This window comes from Mesoplodon densirostris, chromosome 7, assembly GCF_025265405.1.
Source record: "Mesoplodon densirostris isolate mMesDen1 chromosome 7, mMesDen1 primary haplotype, whole genome shotgun sequence".
In the NCBI taxonomy this organism is placed as follows: domain Eukaryota; kingdom Metazoa; phylum Chordata; class Mammalia; order Artiodactyla; family Ziphiidae; genus Mesoplodon; species Mesoplodon densirostris.
In genome coordinates this window covers 8028302-8047399 of record NC_082667.1, presented here as the reverse complement: position 1 = coordinate 8047399, position 19098 = coordinate 8028302, and the positions used below count along the sequence as shown (strand labels likewise).

General features: G+C 51.1%; 1 protein-coding gene across 3 annotated transcripts; it reads right to left on the bottom strand.

Moving 5' to 3' along the window:
- Positions 1 to 9128: 9128 nt before the first annotated feature.
- BATF2 (basic leucine zipper ATF-like transcription factor 2) lies at positions 9129 to 15428 on the bottom strand. Of its 3 annotated transcripts, XM_060104406.1 has the most exons (4): positions 15240 to 15428; positions 14158 to 14244; positions 13794 to 13898; positions 9129 to 10797 (listed from the first exon to the last, which is right to left on the bottom strand). In XM_060104406.1, exons 2-4 carry the CDS (start codon positions 14173 to 14175, stop codon positions 10132 to 10134), a joined length of 789 nt encoding a protein of 262 aa, XP_059960389.1. In that variant the 5' UTR covers positions 14176 to 14244; positions 15240 to 15428; the 3' UTR covers positions 9129 to 10131. The 3 variants fall into 3 exon arrangements, with proteins under 3 accessions (XP_059960389.1, XP_059960387.1, XP_059960388.1); XM_060104404.1 differs by lacking the exon at positions 14158 to 14244; XM_060104405.1 differs by lacking the exon at positions 14158 to 14244 and having other exon boundaries at positions 9129 to 10794.
- Positions 15429 to 19098: the final 3670 nt, after the last annotated feature.

Genomic DNA, 19098 nt, shown 5'->3' with positions numbered 1-19098 from the left:
ATAGAAATATAAATGAGTTATCAGTGTTCAGATAGTATTTGCAGCTATTGGAATGGATGAGATCATCCAGGGAGAAAATACAGATAGAGAAGGGATGAGGGCCTTCCTTACAGGCCAGGTTATGGACTGCAAAGTCTATCCTAAGAGAAACAGGACTGCACTGTAGGGCATAATAAAGAGATGACATGACTACATGTCTGTGAGTTTTAAAAAACAAACAAACAAAAAACCGAAACAATCTCTCTGACTGTAATGTGGGAAATAACCCAGAACTAGAACAAATGACAGAGGATCAGCCAGGAGACTCCTGTGGTTCCAGGCAGAGGCTGGTAGCAGCATGGTCTCTAGTGATGAGTGGAGATGAAGAGAAGTGGACTGGTTTGGAAGATGTCTAGTCATGATTTGGTGACTTCATGGCGTCAGGCAGAAGGACAGATAAGGATAATTGTGAGTTGCTTGAACAAATAATTGAAAAAGTAAAAGTGCCACTTCCCAAAAAAAGGAGCCTTAGAAAGTAAGTTTTTGAGGGGAAGATGTTGAGTCCATTTTTGGACATGCTCAATTTTAAGGTGCCCACGAGATATCCCAAGAGAGACTCTAGGTAGACTGCTGGCTATTGTGGTAGATTTACTATCTGCAGATGAAGCAACTAAAGTTCAGAAAAGTCCAGCGGAGATGTACGGCCGAGTATACCTTTCCCAGATGCCAACATTCAAGGACCTGAGTAGCTGAACAGAGAGATCTGAGTGCCCTGACTCAGATTCAGGCAGGCATCTGAAAGCCAGAAACTCATTCAAATCATTAAGACATGATGTGACAAGACACGTTGTGATGCAAGACTTGTTTTCAAGGCAACTGCTAAGCCTGGGTTAGAGGACGGTTATGGACAGAACGATCACTTTTGTGGGTGGTTTTTTTAAAGTTTTTTTTTTTTTTTCTTTTTTCAAGAGGGTGCGGTGAGCGGAGCTGGGGGCCTAAGAAGACTGGATCTCTGCCAGAGGCAGCATTCCTGCTGGGTGTGGTGTGGCGGCAGGAACAGCCCCCGGACAGGGATCTTCGCCTCGGCGCTGCTCATTTGCCCGTGGAAGGGCATGTGGACTCAGCTCGCGGCGCCTGCCCGGCTTCCCTCCCTGCCCGCCCGGCTCCCCCTCGCACCTCCACAGCCTGCGACCTGTGCGCCAGGCCTGCCGCCCCAACCACGAGGCCCTGCGCTGGGCACAGCCCAGGCGTTGTGTGCACTGGGCTTCCAAAAGGGCCCGGAGCTGCGAAGGCTGCCTCAGGGGGCGGCTGTGGAGTGGGGCTGGGGTCTGAAATCTCCCTCAGAGTAAAGCGCCAACCCCACCAGAGCACCAGGCCGGTGCCGACCATTACCTCAGACCCAAGGACCTCCCAGGCTCGGCCAGGCTCTTTCTCATAAGAGTTCTTCGTGCATCATCAAAGTGGCCTCGGCCGGGGTACCCACTAATAACTGCTCTCTGAAAAAGGCAGGCGCCGACCTCTCACGAAGCCTGGCTGGCTGACTCGACGACTCGCCCGGCCGCTTGGCCCCGCCTCCGTTAGAGCCGCGCTCCGGCCAGGCCCTTGGCGCACGCGCAGCTGCGCTCCAGGGTCACCAGGTGGGCGCGCGCTCCGGGGCCTGGCCGCGGTCTGCGCGTGCGCGCCGCTGCGACCGCATCCAGGGGTCGCGCGAGGCCAAGACTCGGAGTGGCCCGCCACGCGCCCCACCCGGTGGAGCACAGAAGTTCAGCGCCTTTCCGTGGTTCCCGGGCTTGTCCGCCCATTGGTCTTTTCGCGCCTACTGCGCGCCTGGCGTGGGAAGGTCCGGTGCTGTGGACCGCGGAGCCCCTACTGTGTGTGGAGCGTCGTGGAAGCACTTTTCGTACACGCTCTCCTTTAGTACTCACCCCGGTGCTGTACAGCAGTTATTAATATCCCAGTTCTAAAGAGGCTCCAAAACGGGAGCGATTTGTGGACATTCAAGAACTGGAACACTGGGCTTCCCTGGTGGCGCAGTGGTTAAGAATCTGCCTGCCAATGCATGGGACACGGGTTCCAGCCCTGGTCCGGGAAGATCCCACATGCCGCGGAGCAACTAAGCCCGCAAGCCACAACTACTGAGCCTGCGCTCTAGAGCCCCCCGCCCAGCCACAACTACTGAAGCCCGCGCGCCTAGAGCCTGTGCTCCTCAACAAGAGAAGCCACCGCAATGAGAAGCCCACACACCGCAACAAAGAGTACCCCTGCTCGCCACAGCTAGAGTAAGCCCGCACGCAGCAACTAACACCCAACGCAGCCAAAAATAAATAAATAAATAAATAAATAAATAAAAAGAACTGGAACTCTCAGATGGGTATGAGTCTTTTTGATTCCAAAGCCCAGCACATTCCTATCCACTTCCTGCTGATCAAATTCTGACGGTGTTGTGAATTATTAAGATATTTTGTTGCAGGAAGGGGGGCTCCTTCCAGGGCCTGAGAGTGGGCTCTTGTCTAACACTCAGAAATGAATTGTCCGAGGAGACACACGTGCTGACAAAGCAAGAGACTTTATTAGGAAGGGGTGCCTGGGTGGAGAACAGGAGGGTAAGAGAACCCAGGAGGACTGCTCTGTGCCACGTGGCTTGCGGTCTGGGGTGTTATGGTGTTGGGGTTAGTTTTGCCACCACTAATCTGTTCTCCATCTCCATAATTTTGTCATTTTGAGAATGTTACATAGTGGAATCTTACAGTAGGTGGCCTTTTGAAATTGTCTTTTTCCACTCAGCATAACGCCCTTGAGATCCATCCAAGTTGGTATGTGTCTCTGTAATTCACTCCTTTTTATTGCTGAGTAGTCTTCAATGGTATAGATAATTTCCCCCCCAGCTTTTCAAATTTCCTACTGAGCATGAAATATTTCAAGTCTTAGGGAAAAGGAAACATACTTGTGAGAGGAGCAGTGCAGAGAGAAGCAGTTCATGCGTTCAAGGAAATGTTGTGTTGAATTAAATAATAGAATTTTAGTCTTGGCGTGCCCTCAGCATTCACCTGGGTAAGTTCTTCATGTTGTAGGAGTCCTCCTTGCAGTATCCTGGCAGGTTTTTGTGCAGCCTCTGTGTGGATGCTCCCAGTAACAGGGAAATCACTACCAGATGAAGCAGCTCATTAAATTGATACAAAATATGTCTTCCTTCCTGGAGCCTGCTCATGACTGGGAAATCTTCTGTCATAGGTTATTTTTACCCTGCCTGGAGTCCTTCCCTCTCCCCACCAACTAGATAAACACAAGCCCAAGATTGTGAGCAAAGCCTGCAAGAACCTGAGCAAGAAGGGGATGTCCTGGATCCAGGATTGGCCTCTCTAGGGAGATTTCAGCATTCACTGGCTTAGAAAAACAAGGGGCTGCAGACCTTTTAAAATGGAATGAAATTCTGCATGAACACACACACGGATACCCATGGTCCCCTAGGAATGTTCTCCTTTCTGCACGATAGGAGTGCCCTTCAGAAGGAACTGAACTGCTAATCTCAGAGGAAAGGTCTTAGATTCTCTCCTGCCTCGAGTCCCCTGTATCAGACCAGTGATCTCTTCCTTTTCCTCCAGCCATCCTTTTTTTTTTTTTTTTTTTTTTTTTGCGGTACGCGGGCCTCTCACCATTGTCGCCTCTCGCATTGCGGAGCACAGGATCCGATGCGCAGGCTCAGCGGCCATGGCTCACGGGCCCAGCCGCTCCACGGCATGTGGGATCTCCCCAGACCGGGGCACGAACCCGCGTCCCCTGCATTGGCAGGCGGACTCTCAACCAGTGCGCCACCAGGGAAGCCCCCTCCGGCCATCCTTGAATGCAGATTCTGATCTGTCCATGGTTCTGATTGTCAATGGCTTCATGGGTTCTTTCATTCATTCCTTTGCGGTAGCTTATATTTATTGCTCACTTGCTATATGCCCGGGACTGTGATGTGCTCCTTACATCCACCCTCTTTCTATTTAAGTATATAAGACATAACAGGAAAGAGCACATATCATAAACATACAGCTCAGTGAATTTTCGTACAGTGAATATATTCATGTAACCACCACAAAGCTCAAGAAACAGAACATTATCACACCCCAGAAGGCCCCTCCTGTCCCCTTTGAGGTTTTATCCTCCAACTGTAACCATAACCCTGACTTTTTACAGCATAGATTAGCTTTTTTCTACTTTTAAACTTTTTCTTTTTAATTAATTAATTAATTTTTTTTGGCTGTGTTGGGTCTTTGTTGCTGCACGTGGGCTTTCTCTAGTTGTGGCGAGTGGGGGCTACTCTTCGTTGTGGTGCGCGGGCTTCTCATTGCAGTGGCTTCCCTCATTGTGGAGCATGGGCTCTAGGTGCACGGGCTTCAGTAGTTGCGGCACGCGGGCTCAGTAGTTGTGGTTCACGGGCTCTAGAGCACAGGCTCAGTAGTTGTGGCACATGAGCTTAGTTGCTCTGCGGCATGTGGGATCTTCCCGGTCCAGGGATTGAGCCCGTGTCTCCTGCATTGGCAGGCGGATTCTCAACCACTGCGCCACCGGGGAAGCCCTCTACTTTTAAACTTTATATAAGTGGATCATACAAATTGTCTCCACTTTTGTGTCTGGCTTCTATGGCCAGACATTTTGTTTGTGAAGTTTATTCACGTTATTCCATATAGTTGCAGTTTGTTCATTCTTGTTACTGTGTAGCATTACCTAGTGTAAAATATTCCACAAGTTATTCATTATACTTTTTAAAATAAATTTATTTATTTAATTTATTTATTTTTGGCTATATGGGTTTCATTGCAGCTTTCTCTAGTTGTGGCGAGTGGGGGCTACTCTTCATTGCAGTGCACGGGCTTCTCCTCATTGCAGTGGCTTCTCTTGTTGAGGAGCACCAGCTCTAGGCGCACGGGCTTCAGTAGTCGTGGCTCGCGGGCTCTGGAGCGCAGGCTCAGTAGTTGTGGTGCACAGGCTTAGTTGCTCCACAGCATGTGGGATCTTCCTGGACCAGGGCTCGAACTCATGTCCCCTGCATTGGCAGGTGGATTCTTAAGCACTGCGCCACCAGGGAAGTCCCTATTCATTATCCTCTTGACTGGGCATTTGGGTTGTTTCCAGTTTTCTACCCTTATCCATATTCCTGATATAAAAATTCTGTTCATGTCTTTTGGTGAACATATGCTTTTCTATAATATATATAATATATATTATATTTACATGTATATATAGATATGTATACACATATACATAGGGTAGATTGTGGGTGGGTACATTTTTCAGTTCCCATTTTTCAGATAAGAAATCTGAGGCCTGAAGAAGTTGAGCCAGGAAGTAGTGGAGCTGGGACATGAACCCAGTCCTATCTGACCCTGGAGCTCAAGCTCTCTCACCATCATGCTTTACTGCCTCCTAATGAATGAACTGTTTAAAAGTACTCATGGAGGGCTTGACTGGTTGCTGCCATTGAAGGAGATGGAAAGATAAAAAGCCACAGTCGGGCTTCCCTGGTGGCGCAGTGGTTGAGAGTCTGCCTGCCGATGCAGGGGATGCGGGTTCGTGCCCCGGTCTGGGAAGATCCCACATGCCGTGGAGCGGCTGGGCCCGTGAGCCATGGCCGCTGAGCCTGCGCATCCAGATCCTGTGCTCCGCAACGGGAGAGGCCACAACAGTTAGAGGCCTGCGTACCGCAAAAAAAAAAAAAAAAAAAAAAGCCACAGTCACACAAGAAGGAAAATCATAGATGCTGGTGAAAGGCACATGGGTGTGATGAGGAGCCTGAGGGGGTCATTTTTATCTTGGAGGGTCATAGGAGGCTTCCTGGAGGAAGAAGCATTTGACGAGAAAGGATGGGGGCAGATTCTGGGCATGCAGGAGGGAAGGAGTGCCAGGCTGAGAGAGCTCTGGGGCACAAGAAGAGGAGGCCCACATAGAGACACAGCTGCAAGGGCCTTCACAGATCATTTGATCTGGTCCCCAGTGTCCACCCACCCATCTGTACACTGCTGGCTTCCAAATTTATATACCCGGTCTTGACCATTCCCCTAATTGCCAAACTCTTTTCTATTCAGTTAGATGGCAAATAGGCATCTCAAACTTGACATGGCCAAAACAGGCCTCCAGATCTCCCCTCCCCGCCACACACCCCCACTCCAAGCTGCTCCTCTCCCAATCTTTCTTGGTCTTTGGCACTACCAACCACCAGTTGCTCAGGCCCCAAGTTGCAGCATCATCCTTCCTTCCTCCCTCTCCCCACGTCCAATCCATGAGCACATCCCATCAGCTCTATCTATAAAGCACACCCTGAATCAGACCTCATCTTACCACCTCCCTGCTACCCCCTGGTCTTGGCCACCACCATTACTCACCTGGATGAGTGAAACAGCTTCCTCACGGCTCTCTCTGCTCCTTCTGAAGTTCCATAGGGGAGAAGCCTTCTTTGCCTCTTCCAGCTTCTCGAGGCTCCAGATGTTCTTTGGTTTGAGGCTGCCTAACTTCAATCTCTGCTTCTGTCTTCACATGACCTTCTTCTTTGTGTCTTCTCTTCCCATTACTAGGAAGATTGACCATTATTGGTCATTGGACTTAGGGCCCACCTGGACAATCCAGGATGATTTAATCTTGAGATTCTTAACTTAATTACATCAGCAAGACCCTTTTTCCAAATAAGGGCACATTCACAGGCTATGGGTGGACTTATCTTTTAGGGAGCTACCATTCAACCCACTATAGAGGTGAATACCAGAAAAAAAATAGCTCAAAGAGTTTAAATTGAATTTAAACTTTAGTCCTCCAGTGAGTGATTACTTTTCAAAGCATAGAAGACTCTTGGCCTACACCTACCTGCTATTTCAGCACTGACTGTTCATGCATCACTTCAAAGGTCTTTCTGAGGAGTGAGCGTCTGCATTGTGCTTGCTGCAAGGCTGACTTGAGGCTGTGGGTCTCTAGCCTTGCTGTAGCCTCAAACCTACCAGATCCTCTCTGCCCACTCTAGGGGCATTGCCACTGCTGCAAAAGGTTCAAAATTGTTTCCTTCTAAAGAAATGGTCTCCTCAGAGAAAGCCAGCTGCTAGTGGTGATGATAAAAGGAAAAAGAAGGGACCCAAGAAAGTGCTGGTTCTCACCCAGTGTGATGGGCAGCCTCTAAGATAGATGTCTCCCAATGATCCTGCCTCCTGGGTTTTATGCCCTTGTGTAATCTTTTCTTCTTGAGCATGGGCTGGATCTAGTGAGTTGTCTCTACTCAGTAGAATATAGTAAAAGTGACAGGATGTCATGTCTGAAATTAGGTTACAAAAAGACTATGGCTTCTGTATCACTCACCTTTTTTCACTCTCTAGCTTACTTGCTCTGAGGGAAGCAGCTGCCATGTTGAGTGACCCTGTGGAGAGGCCCAAGTGGCAAGGAAATAATATCTCCAACCAACAGCCTATAAGAACCTGAGGGGGACTTCCCTGGTGGTCCAGCGGTTAAGACTCTGTGCTCCCAGTGCAGGGGGTCCACGTTTGATCCCTAGTTAGGGAACTAGATCCCGTGTGCTGCAACTAAAGACCCTGCACAGCCAAATAAATAAATAAATATTAAAAAGAACCTGAGGTCCTCAGTCCAACAGCCCTCCAGAAACTCAATCCTGCCAACAACCTTGTGAATGAGCTTGGGGGTGGACCTTCTGAGGCCTGCAGACAGCCACACAAGTGAGCTTGGAGGTGGATCCTCCCACTCGAGCCTTCAGATGATTGCAGCCCTAGCCAACACTTAGATTGGAACCCATGAGATACCCTGAGCCAGGGGTACCTGCTAAGCTGTGCCCAGATTCCCGCTCCACAGGGACTGAGATGATAAATGTTTGTTGATTAAGCCACTGAGTTTTGGAATAATTTGTTACGCAGCAATAGATACACCCAGATACAGATCTCTAGGATATATTCAACCATGTGGAAGGCTTCTGCTACAGTGGTAGCTGTGTTTACAGTTTGGGAATTCACAGATATTGGCTCATCTTCCTCAAGAATCTACAACACCTCCTTGCACTCCTTTGATTCTATCTTTTTAAACAAACATAATATCACACTATAGTGACAGTTGTACATTCTATTTTTTCTGCTTGATATGTCATAAGCATTTTCTCACCTCACTAAACATTCTTCAAAGCATTCTTTGTTCTTAGCATCTGTTCAGGGTATGAGTGTACCAACGTTAATTAAGTCACTCCCCTCTCTTACTTGTTTTGAGCTTAAAGTAGGGTTTTACCTTCTTGGGTCACATCTATGGGCATGTTTTGGCCCCTCCATTCAGGGCCTACAGGGAAAGTTCCGGGAAGGTAGAAGGCAGGATCACCTGTGGTTAAGTGCTCCTAAAGTTACATTGACAATATACCATTTCCTAGCTATGTGACCTTAACACCTCTGGGCTTCACTTTCCCCTTCCAAACAGAGGGGTAATAACTATATCTACCTTGCAGAGTTATTAGAGTCATCATTGAGTTAACCCGAGTTAAACACAGAGTGCCTGACAAATTTTAGGGTATATAGACACAAGCCAGGCCACAGTATCCTCATCTCCCTGTGAGTCCTGGAGCACCGTACATCATAATCGACTCTTGTCCCAGACCTCCAACCAACAGCATCTTGGCTTCCCTCCCACCAGTCTGTTCTCCCTGAACCTACTGGTGACCCCAGCTCTGCAGCCATCCACAATCCTGTGGCCATGACACCTCCTTTTACTGTATGAGTCCAAGCACTTCCATCCCATCTCGAGGCCTCAGTTTCCTCATCTGCAATATGGGAGGCGGGGTTGGATTAGGAGGTCTACAAGGGGTCACCTGCCTCTGAGATTCTAGACTATTCCCTCTTCTTGCAAAGGCCTTTTGGTTTCAAGAGTACAAGGTACAGCCAGAGCTTTAAACAACTAACCAAAGCAAAAAGAATTGGACAACACTTTATTTACCATAAAGTCTAGGTACCAAGACTTGTACTCAGCATCCTGGAGTGTGTCAAATACTAGCATAGTGTCTGTTTACATGTGTGTGAAAATCTGGGTAAAGAGCTGGAGTTTCTCATCTCAGGCCCCTTACAGTGTTTGTCCTGAGTCTGAATGAGAACCCGCCACCCCCCACCCCACCCCCATCCCCAAGCAGGCGCTACAGCTGAGCTCCCACCTAGCCCCAAGCCCCTGCTCTTCCAGCTGCCATCAGGCCAAAGAGCAATGAGGGGCACTGCTCAGAGGGGCCTGAGGGTAATGAGGGTCTGAGGGCTGCACAGGGATGGGGGTGATACCGGAGAAGACAGTTCTCACCGCGGCCAGGTTCAAGTCCAGCACTTGCTTAAACATAACTTTGCACCTGGCCCTTCCCTCATTCTTTCCACCTGCCTTTTGTGCATGACATGAATGCTCTCAGAAGTCCATCCACCATGGCTCTGTGAGAAGGGGGGAGGCAGGGAGTTACTGGGGAATAGCCTGGAGAGCTAACCCTTTGCAATCTCCCCAAGGTCATGGTATGGCTATGGGTACTCAGCATGTAGAAATCCCAGCGGGGACTGCTTCAGGCTTGTCCCCAACTCCAATCCACAGGTTCAGTTCTTTGGCACTGACAAGAACAGAAAGAATTCACTTCTGGGCTCCTGCCTGGCCCCTCCCCCCCCCAGGCTTGGACTCTGGACGAGCTGCAGTGAGGGCAAGGTTTCAGAGACTGCAGGGCTCTGTGGCCCTGGGAATCACAAAGCAGAAGGGAGAGCCCCTCCCCACTCCCAGCACTTAAACCTCTCACACCAGTTCTCAGTTTCTAGGACTTCAGCCCCTGGGGTGCCTGAGCCATGATCCCACTAGGAGAAGGAGGAGCAGATCGTGGTGTTTCAGGTCCCAAGAAAGGCTGTGTGACCTTAGACAAGTCATTTGGCTTCTCTGAGCCTGTCTCCTTCCCACTCCTGAAAAATAGACTGACAATCTGGATTCTGCAGGATGACCATGAGGTTGAAATAAGAAAGTAGCGGTGACAGGACCTGGCAGAGTGGTGGGCACACAGTGACGGCTTCCTTTCCCTGGTGAAATACTGGTTCAGCTGGTCAGCCTTCCAGTGGCAACAGAGGAGATGCCCATGTGCTGAGGCTCCTTCCTGAGTCCAAGGAAGGGGCCAGCCCAGCTCTGGGGGGCGGGTTAGAAGTGGACTTGAGCATAGGAGAGCAGGGGGAAGGCCAGAGGGGGTGGGGCCCTTGCCGATCTGTTGCTGAGGAAGCAGGCTTTATGCTCCCTGCCCTGCAGAGAGCCCAGCCCCAGAGTAGCTGAGGGGCTGTGGGTTGAGGACGCCAGCTTCCCCCTGGTGGGGTGCTCCAGCCCGAAGGACTGTAGAGGGGGAGTTTGGGCTGGGGGGCTGGGCAGGAGGGTGCTGAGCTTGGAGGAAGACCTCAGCAGGCCGGAGCCAGTGGGCGAGGCAGATTGGACAGGGCTAGGGGACGGCTGGGCAGAGGATGCAGTGACAGGGGTGGGACCAAGGGACAGTGAGGGCAGAGGGGACAAGAGGAGGCCAAGGGAACCATGAGGCTGTGGATCTGGAGAGAGCTGCAGAGCCATTGGAGAGGAGACCGGGGTCCGAAACGGGTCTGGCTGTTCCTGGCAGCCATGTCGTCCAGGGCGCACGGGGCCTGGGGGCCACTCAGCCTGGCCCCAGCGGCCAGGGGGCACTGGAGCCAAGCAGGAGGCACAGTCCATGGGGCATAGGCGCTCATGCATGTGCAGGGTCCGACTCCACCACGCCAGCTCAGCCTGAAGGGCCTGGATCTCCTTCCGCAGGGTGTGGTTGTGTTTCTCCAGTGACTCATGCTGCTGGGGGGAGAAGCAGATGGGTGGGGAACGTTATGTCAGCCAGAATCAGGGGCCCAGCAAGAGCCCTATTTCCCAATCTCCCAGGGTCCTCGATTTAGGAGGAAGGATACCACCGCCGTCTGAATGCCCTTTGGCTACTCTCTGGCCAACCTTCCGTAACATCAGCAAGTCCCCCCAGCTCACCCTCCTGCTAAGGCTCAGATCTGCCTGCTCTCCATCCCTGCTGCCAGGTCCCTGAGCTAGTCAGCCTGGGATCTCCACTCACCTGGGAGCTCCACCAGCCTCCTAACTGGTGTGCCCCCCAAACCACCCAGATCTCTTGGCCCAGAGGAGACATTGGGTGATTGCGTCATTAATCGAACATTAAAGCCCTTTGAAGTCTCTCATGACTCCCTGTGCATGGTGGCCCCAGTTCACACCTCCAGTTTTATCTCTCCGACTTCTCTTGATGCCCCTACTTCCTGTTCCCCATATGGACGCTGCTTCCTTGCCACATTTCCGTTCTCCCCTGCCTGGACACTTCCAGCACCCCCATCCTCGGGCTAATCCTGACATGGCCTTCTTGTGACAACTTAGATGTCCTCTGTCCTGGACACCTCTAGGCGGCTTAGTGCCACTGCCAGACCTCCCCAGTGCCCAGAACTTTCCCACTGAGGCACCGTGGCCGGAGTCCAGGGTCAAGTTTTACAGGTTGGCAGCACAGGTGTGTTCTGTTCCGCATTTAGGTTCTGTTCTGCTGAACCCTGGGTTCTGAGAACCCAGTGGGACAGTAATCAACGTGCAGTTCTAAACAACCATTTATGATGACAACAATGGTGGGAACCGCAGAAGGAACGCTAGTTCCACAGCTCATCAGGCTCAGTGACTTCCTTTGGTCCCCTCCCCCACCTACCCCCGTTATGGACACTTTTCAAAAGAAGAAGCTGCAAGGGTGCTTTGCATTAAAATGTTGCTTAAGCCATGGACTCAAAGTTCTAACAGGCCTCAAAGCCACCCGCAGCCCCACTCCCAAGCTGGTTTCTGCCGTGGAATGTGGAGACATTTTAAAAACGTCATTAGGTCACCCTTCACCTAAATTCTCCAAAAGCTTCAATTCACCTCCAGAAACTGAGTCACTAGCTCCTCACTCTTTCGTTCACTCATTCATTCATTCGCCACCCTCAGGCTGCTCAAATGTCACCTCCTCCGGGACGGCTTCCCTAGTTAGGTTTCTATCACCCCACGTGCCCCAGTCCCTTCCCTCTTCCCTGCTTTACTTTTTCCCAAAGCACGTATCACCATCTGATATCCCAAAGACCTCATAGGTCATTTATTTGTCCAGCTCCCCCATGAAAATATGAGCCCTGGGGAGGGTGAGCTGGGCTTTTGTCTGCTGTAGTCACAGCTGTATCTCCAATGCTTAGAACTGTGCTTGCCACACAGGAGATACTCAATAGGGATTTCTGGAAGGAAGGAATCAACGAACGCAGGAAGTCTCTACCGCTGCCAGGCAGGCACCATCCTGGGCATCAGTCCTCATTCTCATGCATTCTACAGGGTGCTACTCTCTTATGGCCATGCCAGCCCTATTTCGCTTGCCTGAAATGCCTTTTCTTACCTTCATCCATTTGGAAAACTCCCATTCATCCTTGAAAACCAGTTCAGGCTTCACCTCTATACCACCTTGACCCAACTACCTGTGTGTTGCTCCCACCTATGTGTTCCCAAAGCACTTTATCCTGACTCTATCATTCACTCCACAGGGAATTATTGAGTCCCTTCTATTTGTCAGGCACTGGTCCAGGTGATGGGGAAACAGCAGGGAACAGAATAGTTCCCTGCCCTCAGAGTGCTTACAGTCTGGTGAGGAAGACAAGCAATGATCACATCTAAATATGTGATAGGAAGTGAGTACTAACCAGAAAAATAAAGCAGAGTAATAGGAGAGGTCTCTTTAGATCAGATGTTTAGAAAGACCACCTCCTTCTGAGGAGGTGACATTTGAACCAACAACTAGAAAGAAGTGAGGATCTAGCTAGGCTGCTGTCTGAAGGTAGACGGAGCAGCCAGGGGGAGCCCCTGAGGTTGGATGTGCTTGGCCAGTGAAGGAACAGAGAGAACAGGGTGTAGGATGTTAGGAGAGGACAGTGGACAAGTGGGGGCGGGGTTACAGAGAGTGTAGGGCCTTTGGGTGTGGAGGGCTCTGAATTTTACTCATTGCTATAAGGACTAACATGTATGCAGCCCTCCTAAAGGCCAGGTCCTGAACCCAGCCTAATCCGTCCCCCTGGGATGGAACTGGTGGTGTCCTTTCTCTCTGCATAGAGGTAGAAGGGAAGCTCCAAGGTCAGGTTACCATCCAAGGTCAGGTTACCGTCCAAGGTGAAGAGGCAAGTGTAAGTGGAGACCCCCCCTTCCCACCGGGCTCCTTTGCCTCCTTTAGTCTCCACAAGGGTCCTGCCAGTGGGCAGGGATTATTGTCCCCGTTTTCAGATGAGGACAGTGAAGCTCAGTGAAGGAAGTGACTTGCAGCTAATGAGTGCCACAGCTGGGACTCTAAAGCCAGCCCCTCTTAACCCTGAACCGGTTTCTCACAGCGTGGTCTTGGCCACCCCCGTCAGAACGTGTCCATCAGAGTGCAGCACCTCTTGAGGTGGCTCCTGGGTGGGGAGGGGCCGGGAGCTGGACTGTAACCAGTGCCTCAGCTGGTCACTGAGCCAGGTTTTCCCTGTTTGCCTCCCTCCTTGTCTCCTCCCCCTAGATTGGGGGTGCCTTGAGGGTAGGCCCGGGCTGAGGATGCACCGTCATGTCCCTGGAGCCCAGTGTGTGTCTGGCACACGGTTTCCACTCAACACCCAGGAATTTCCAAATCTCAGTTGCAAAGCCCTTCCCTCCTCCCAAACTCAGGCCCCTTGGCACATACGGCAGTGCAGGGGGAGCTGCTCATAGGCGGGACAGAGAAGAGGTGGCCGGGCCAGGTAAGTGACATCAGGAATGGGAAGGGTGGCATCCCCCACCTGGTGCAGGGCATCCGCCTTGTTCACGTGCTTCTGCCGGCTTCTCTGGGCGGCTGCACGGTTATTCTGTTTCTTCTTCAGCTGCCTCTGATGTTCCTCAGGGTCCTGTAGGGAGAGAGGCCAAAAGCTCAGGGGTCCTGGCAGGGGCTGGCTAGCTGTAAAGCCATACCCTTCTTGAATCAAGTCCCCGAGGGTCCCCCTTCTCCTCGAAGCTCTCTCTGGCTCCCCCGGTGTCCACACACCCCATCGCAGACACAGCACTCCTCGGTGGATTGCCAGCCTCACCCACGTGTCCTGCTCACAGCTCACGATGGGGCAGCACAAGAGAGGATTCAAACCCAGACAGGACCGACTTCACACCCACCGTCTCCTTATCAGCCATGTTGCTCTGGGCAGATCACTCAGTTCTCTGTGCCCAGCTACCGGATCCATACAGTGGAGGCACCAGCGCCTTCCTCACAGGACATAAAGCAGGCAGGGGTTAATAAAAGTCAGCCGCTCTTGTTCTGATCGCTATTACTTCCACGGTCAAGGTGTTGATGTCTCTAGCCATGAGTTCTGTCTGTAAGGGCAGGGCGGGGGTTCTGATTTCACTCCATATTCCCATGCCTAGCTCAGGCCCAAAGCTGATATTCACTTATGCAAGAAATATTTCTTGTGCACCTACTATGTGCCACACATTGAGCTATGGGGACGCAGCAGCGAACAAAAGAGGCAAAACTTCCTGCCCTCAAGTTGCTCGCATTCTAGGGGGACAGCATCCTAGAATGGGTGAATCGAGTCCCTTCTGGTAGAAGAGTGGACTCAAAGGTTGACAGCTGTGACCCTCCCCCTACACTGGGGTTCATGAAACTTAGATGAAATGTTTAACCCAAATGCCCAGGGCTCTGGAAGGTCAGACAAGAGGGAACATTGGAGACCCCACAGCCCAACCCGCCCTCCCACAGGTCACTCTGGGAGGTGTGTTCTGAGTGTAGGGACCTCAGGCAAGACCCTGGCCTCCCTGGTGGAGGACTCTGTGCTCCTAGGTTCATGGCCATAGCAGGCCCCTTCCTGGTGATGTGGGGACTGAGAGACTGGAGCCTGGGGGAAAGACCTGCAGAGAGAGAAGTGGGTGGGCCTCTGGTACCTGGGTCCTGGGAGAGAGGCAAGGTTCCAAGGGAACCACGGCCAGAGAACTCGGGGAGGAAAGAGAAGGCTCCTGTAATGGCAGTGAGCGAACAGGCAGGTTAGGGGACAGCAGTACTCAGAGGCTAAGTTCTAAACTGGAGGCTGGATCTGCAGTGGGAGAGCAGGAGAGCCCTCGATCCAATCCCCTGGAGAAACTAAGGCCCAGAGAGAGGGTGTGTGAGACCTCGGCCACACAGCCCATGTGAACAGAGCTGGCACCGGGCACCCTGGGGCATACTCCCCTTCTCATCCCCTGAACCTGGCCCCTGTACTCACCATCCTGATCAGCAGCCCATTAGCCCCACAGAGGTGCATGGTGGGGCAGGAGAACAGAGGCTCACACCCGGTTCAGGGTGTCCCTCTGCCGCTGTGACCTCCCAGTACCCTCTGGGAACCCAAGGAAGTGGCAGCTCTTTAAATCCTCCGTGACCACTCCACCCCCAGCAAGCCAAGTTTCAGTTTCTCCTAAAGCCACCGGCTGCTCAGAATCCCAGGCTTGGGTTGGCTCATGTGGCTGGAATTTCCTAACATGAACTGGCCTTCCGGTTGGGCCCCTTCTCTGGAAAGAGGGCGGTGGAGGGTGGCGAGAGGAGGGAGCCTGGATGCCAGGTGTGGGGAGGGGTGTTCTGGGAGAGGGAGGGCAGGTTGCCATGGACGGAGCCAAGAGGAAGCCAGTGGGGGACCGAGGGCTCACATGTGATACGGGAGAACCCCTGGTCTCTACAGTTGCAGGAGCCCAGGTTCACAGTCCACCTCTGGTTTGCTGGAGCTGTGCAGTTTTGAGAAGGTGATTTACCCTCTCTGAGCCTTAGTTTCCTCATTTGTAAAGGGAGATGATACAGACATCCACTCACAGGCTTGATGTCAGAACTAAGCAAGATAATACAACCGCCCCCAAACCCTGTGAGACTAAAGTTGAGGCGTGTCTGCAAAAATAAGCAACGGCCCTTAAATAGGAGAACAGATGGCTAATGACTGTGTTTTCATACAACAGACCACGCAGCAGTAGAGAGAGTGATGTCTAGCAATTAAGAGCACAGCTTCCAAGCTATGTGACTCGGGTACATAATTTCACCTTTCTGTGCCTCTGTTTCTAAATCTGTAAAGTGGGGATAAAAATAATTTTGTCGTGAAGGTTAAATGAGTTAAGGCAGGTAAGGCACCTAAAAGCATGCCTGGTGTAGAATGAGGGCTCAACAAATATTCACAATTATGATACGGTGGAAGATTCAAAGCTGCACTTATCATCATGCCTAAAAGTTCATAACATCCAATTGTATGAAAATGACAAGTGGCAACAAGATCTGAACAAAAATAATTTCTGTAATGTTGAATAATATGGATGTGTAATTATGTGAGAAAAGTATAAAAATATGCATGAGAATGAGAAACACGAAATTCAGAGCGTGGTAGCCTGGCGGGGGTGGAGGTAGAGATGGACTGAATGGGACACACAGGGATTTCGGTTGTGTTAGGGATGTTTTGTTGCTTCAACTGTGGGAACACAATTGTCTGTGATAATATTATTAACTACACTTTGGGGTATACCTGAATGTTTCATAATAAAAACATCTATTAAAGACCTAAAAAAACCTGAAGCCCCATGCAAACCTGTATGGTTGTTGTGTCTCGAAGAGAGACCATGCTTGGAAGGGACAACAGTTCAGGGGATGGTGGAGCCATTAATCTCTCTCCAAGAACAACACAGCAACTGATGTACAGTGAAGAGCCCTGTGCCCTGCTGACTAGAGCATCTGGGGGTTGTGCCTGAGTCCTGAGGACTCAAGGCTGATGGTGTGGGCTCACCGGAATGGCAAATACTGTGGATTCGATCTTCTGATAGGAAATGGTGTCCTGGAGTACTGTGTTTAGTAGGAGTTCACAGCTGCCTCTGAGCTTATTAGAAAAGAACACTGCAATTGATTAGCAATGTCTGCCATGCCATGATTGATTAGTGATGTCTGTCATGAGCAGGGCATTAACTGTAATAGTCTCCTGCTATGCTGTGAAGTGGGTACGAAACCAGTTTGGGCTTTAGAGTCAGACTTGACTCTGACATCTGGCACTCTACTCACCAGGTCTATCACCTGGAGCCTCAGTGTTCTCGAATGTATGCTGTGGATGACCAAGAAATTATACCTATTTATAAAGTTGATTTGAAGACCGAGAAGAGAGCTCTTTGCATATTGGCTAGGATCCATTCCCACTCCTGAGATTTATGGGTACACAGGATTAATTATGCAGCCTCATAATTTAAAACACCTGGGTGGGTGGGGCTGGGCATGACAGCTGGGCCTGGCCCTCCTTGCTTGTGAGGGGCATGGGAGAGGAGCCTCTCTGAGTTATTTTTGTTTCCCAGAAACCAGGAGGGCTGAGGCATCTTGCCTGAGGAGGGCACCTGAGGGGCTCATTAAGCCATGAGCTCCTCAGGGAAGGATCCAGAGAGCCGTGCATGATGTAACCAAGAAAAAACATCTGGAGGCAGATGGGGTGTGGGGAGGCTAGGGCCCAACTATCCCCACTCTAAGCCCCCAGCCCCAGACCTGGACCACCAGTCTTCCCCTCTCAAGACCTTGGCTTCAGGTGTAGAGGAGACAGTCAGCGAGTATGCCTGTGGCCGCTCTCAGAGGCCCATAGCCATGGAGGAAGATGGAAGAAGGCAGCGTTTACGGCTTGGTCTCCCTGAGGAGTGGCAGGGAGGGAGGGACACAGAGTGGGTAATGTTTAACCGTGAATGGCCATGCAAAGCTGGCAGAGCAGGCTTCAGGGCCAACCAGTCCAACTTCTCACTTAGAAGGTGAGGAGCTAATGCCCAGAGAGGCAAGGTCACCTGGCGGGAGGGGGCAGAGCTGGTGGGAGGACGCACTTCTTTCCTCCAAGCCCTCAGTGTTTCTCCACACCCAGCATGGAAGGGCCGGGTCCATTAGTCCCAAGCCTGCTGCCCCCTGTGGGTGGAGGCTCAGAGGCCTCCCCAAACCAGAGCTACAGAGTGAGCTCCCGGGCAGCCGGATCGTTGCCCATCTTGCTCTCTGAAGCACCCCCAGTGCCTCAGACACTGCCACCACATAATAGGCACTCCATTAATGAATACATGAGTGAAAGTCCAGCAGGCAGCTTGCCATCCGGGAACCCCAAAAGCTTCCTGGATGAGTAGAAAACTTCTGCTTTACTCATTCCCACAGGAACTTTCCTAGGTTCCTGGGGGACTCTCCCTAACTGTCCTCCTCATTTTACCAGTGGGGAAACTGAGGCACCGGGAGGTGACAGTCACACAGCTGGTTTGGGAGAGGCCAGGACGCATTGATACCCTGTCCCAATTCCTTCCCGTGCCTCCTGGGGTTGGAGAGATGCCTGCGGTCTTCAGCTGCCCGGGGATGAGGACCCCTCTCTCTAGGTCCCCCATCATGAGCACCCCTCATTTGCCTCCTCAGGGCACCTCGAGGGAGCTTCGGATGATGGAGAGCAGAGAAAGAGGCCAGGTGACTGCTGGTGGTGCTGAGGCTGGCTGTCGACTTCCTGCCCACAACCATGGATGGGCCTGTGTGGAAGCTAAGCCTCAGCTGGGAGGGGTTCACAACCAGATGGGGTGTAGGACACACGCCCAGCACATTGACTTGCAGGGCAGGGCAGGAGGGTGACAGCCTGCCTCTGTGAGGGCATCTGTGGCGGCCAGGGGGCACTTCCTGTTGGGAAGATCAGAAAAGGCTTTGCAGAGAAAGAGCTCTTTGGGAAGGACATTGAAGAATGGGGGGAGGGGCTTGATCCCAGGGCCTGGAACTTGATCTTGAGCAAGTCATTTAACTAACCTCTTTATGCCTCACTGTAATAATATAAGTATTTAATGAAGTAATATATGTAAAGGGCTTAGAACAGTGCTTGGCACACAGTAAGTCCCATAAACATCTGTTAAACTTTTAACAAATGCACTTAATAAACGACTGATGAATTTTTTGCTCACATACAGCAGGCTTGTATTTTATTATTATTATTCTAAGAAAAAAACAGCAGAATGCAAGAACAGGGATGAGATATTTTTTCTAATGAAATACATTTAATGAAAAGAGGGTTAATGATTGTGTCCATATGTAAGAAGCAGCACTTAATATTTGATGAAATCTGCTAAAAATTTCTCATG

What these genes read in the sequence shown, in the direction of transcription:
- BATF2 (XM_060104404.1), bottom strand. Translation starts at nt 15,278, where the DNA reads ATGCACCTCTGTGGGGCTAATGGGCTGCTGATCAGGATG. An exon ending in ATGGGCTGCTGATCAGGATG is followed by an intron (nt 13,899 to 15,239) that starts GTGAGTACAGGG and finishes CTCTCCCTACAG; the next exon opens with GACCCTGAGGAACATCAGAG. An exon ending in AGGCGGATGCCCTGCACCAG is followed by an intron (nt 10,798 to 13,793) that starts GTGGGGGATGCC and finishes TTCTCCCCCCAG; the next exon opens with CAGCATGAGTCACTGGAGAA.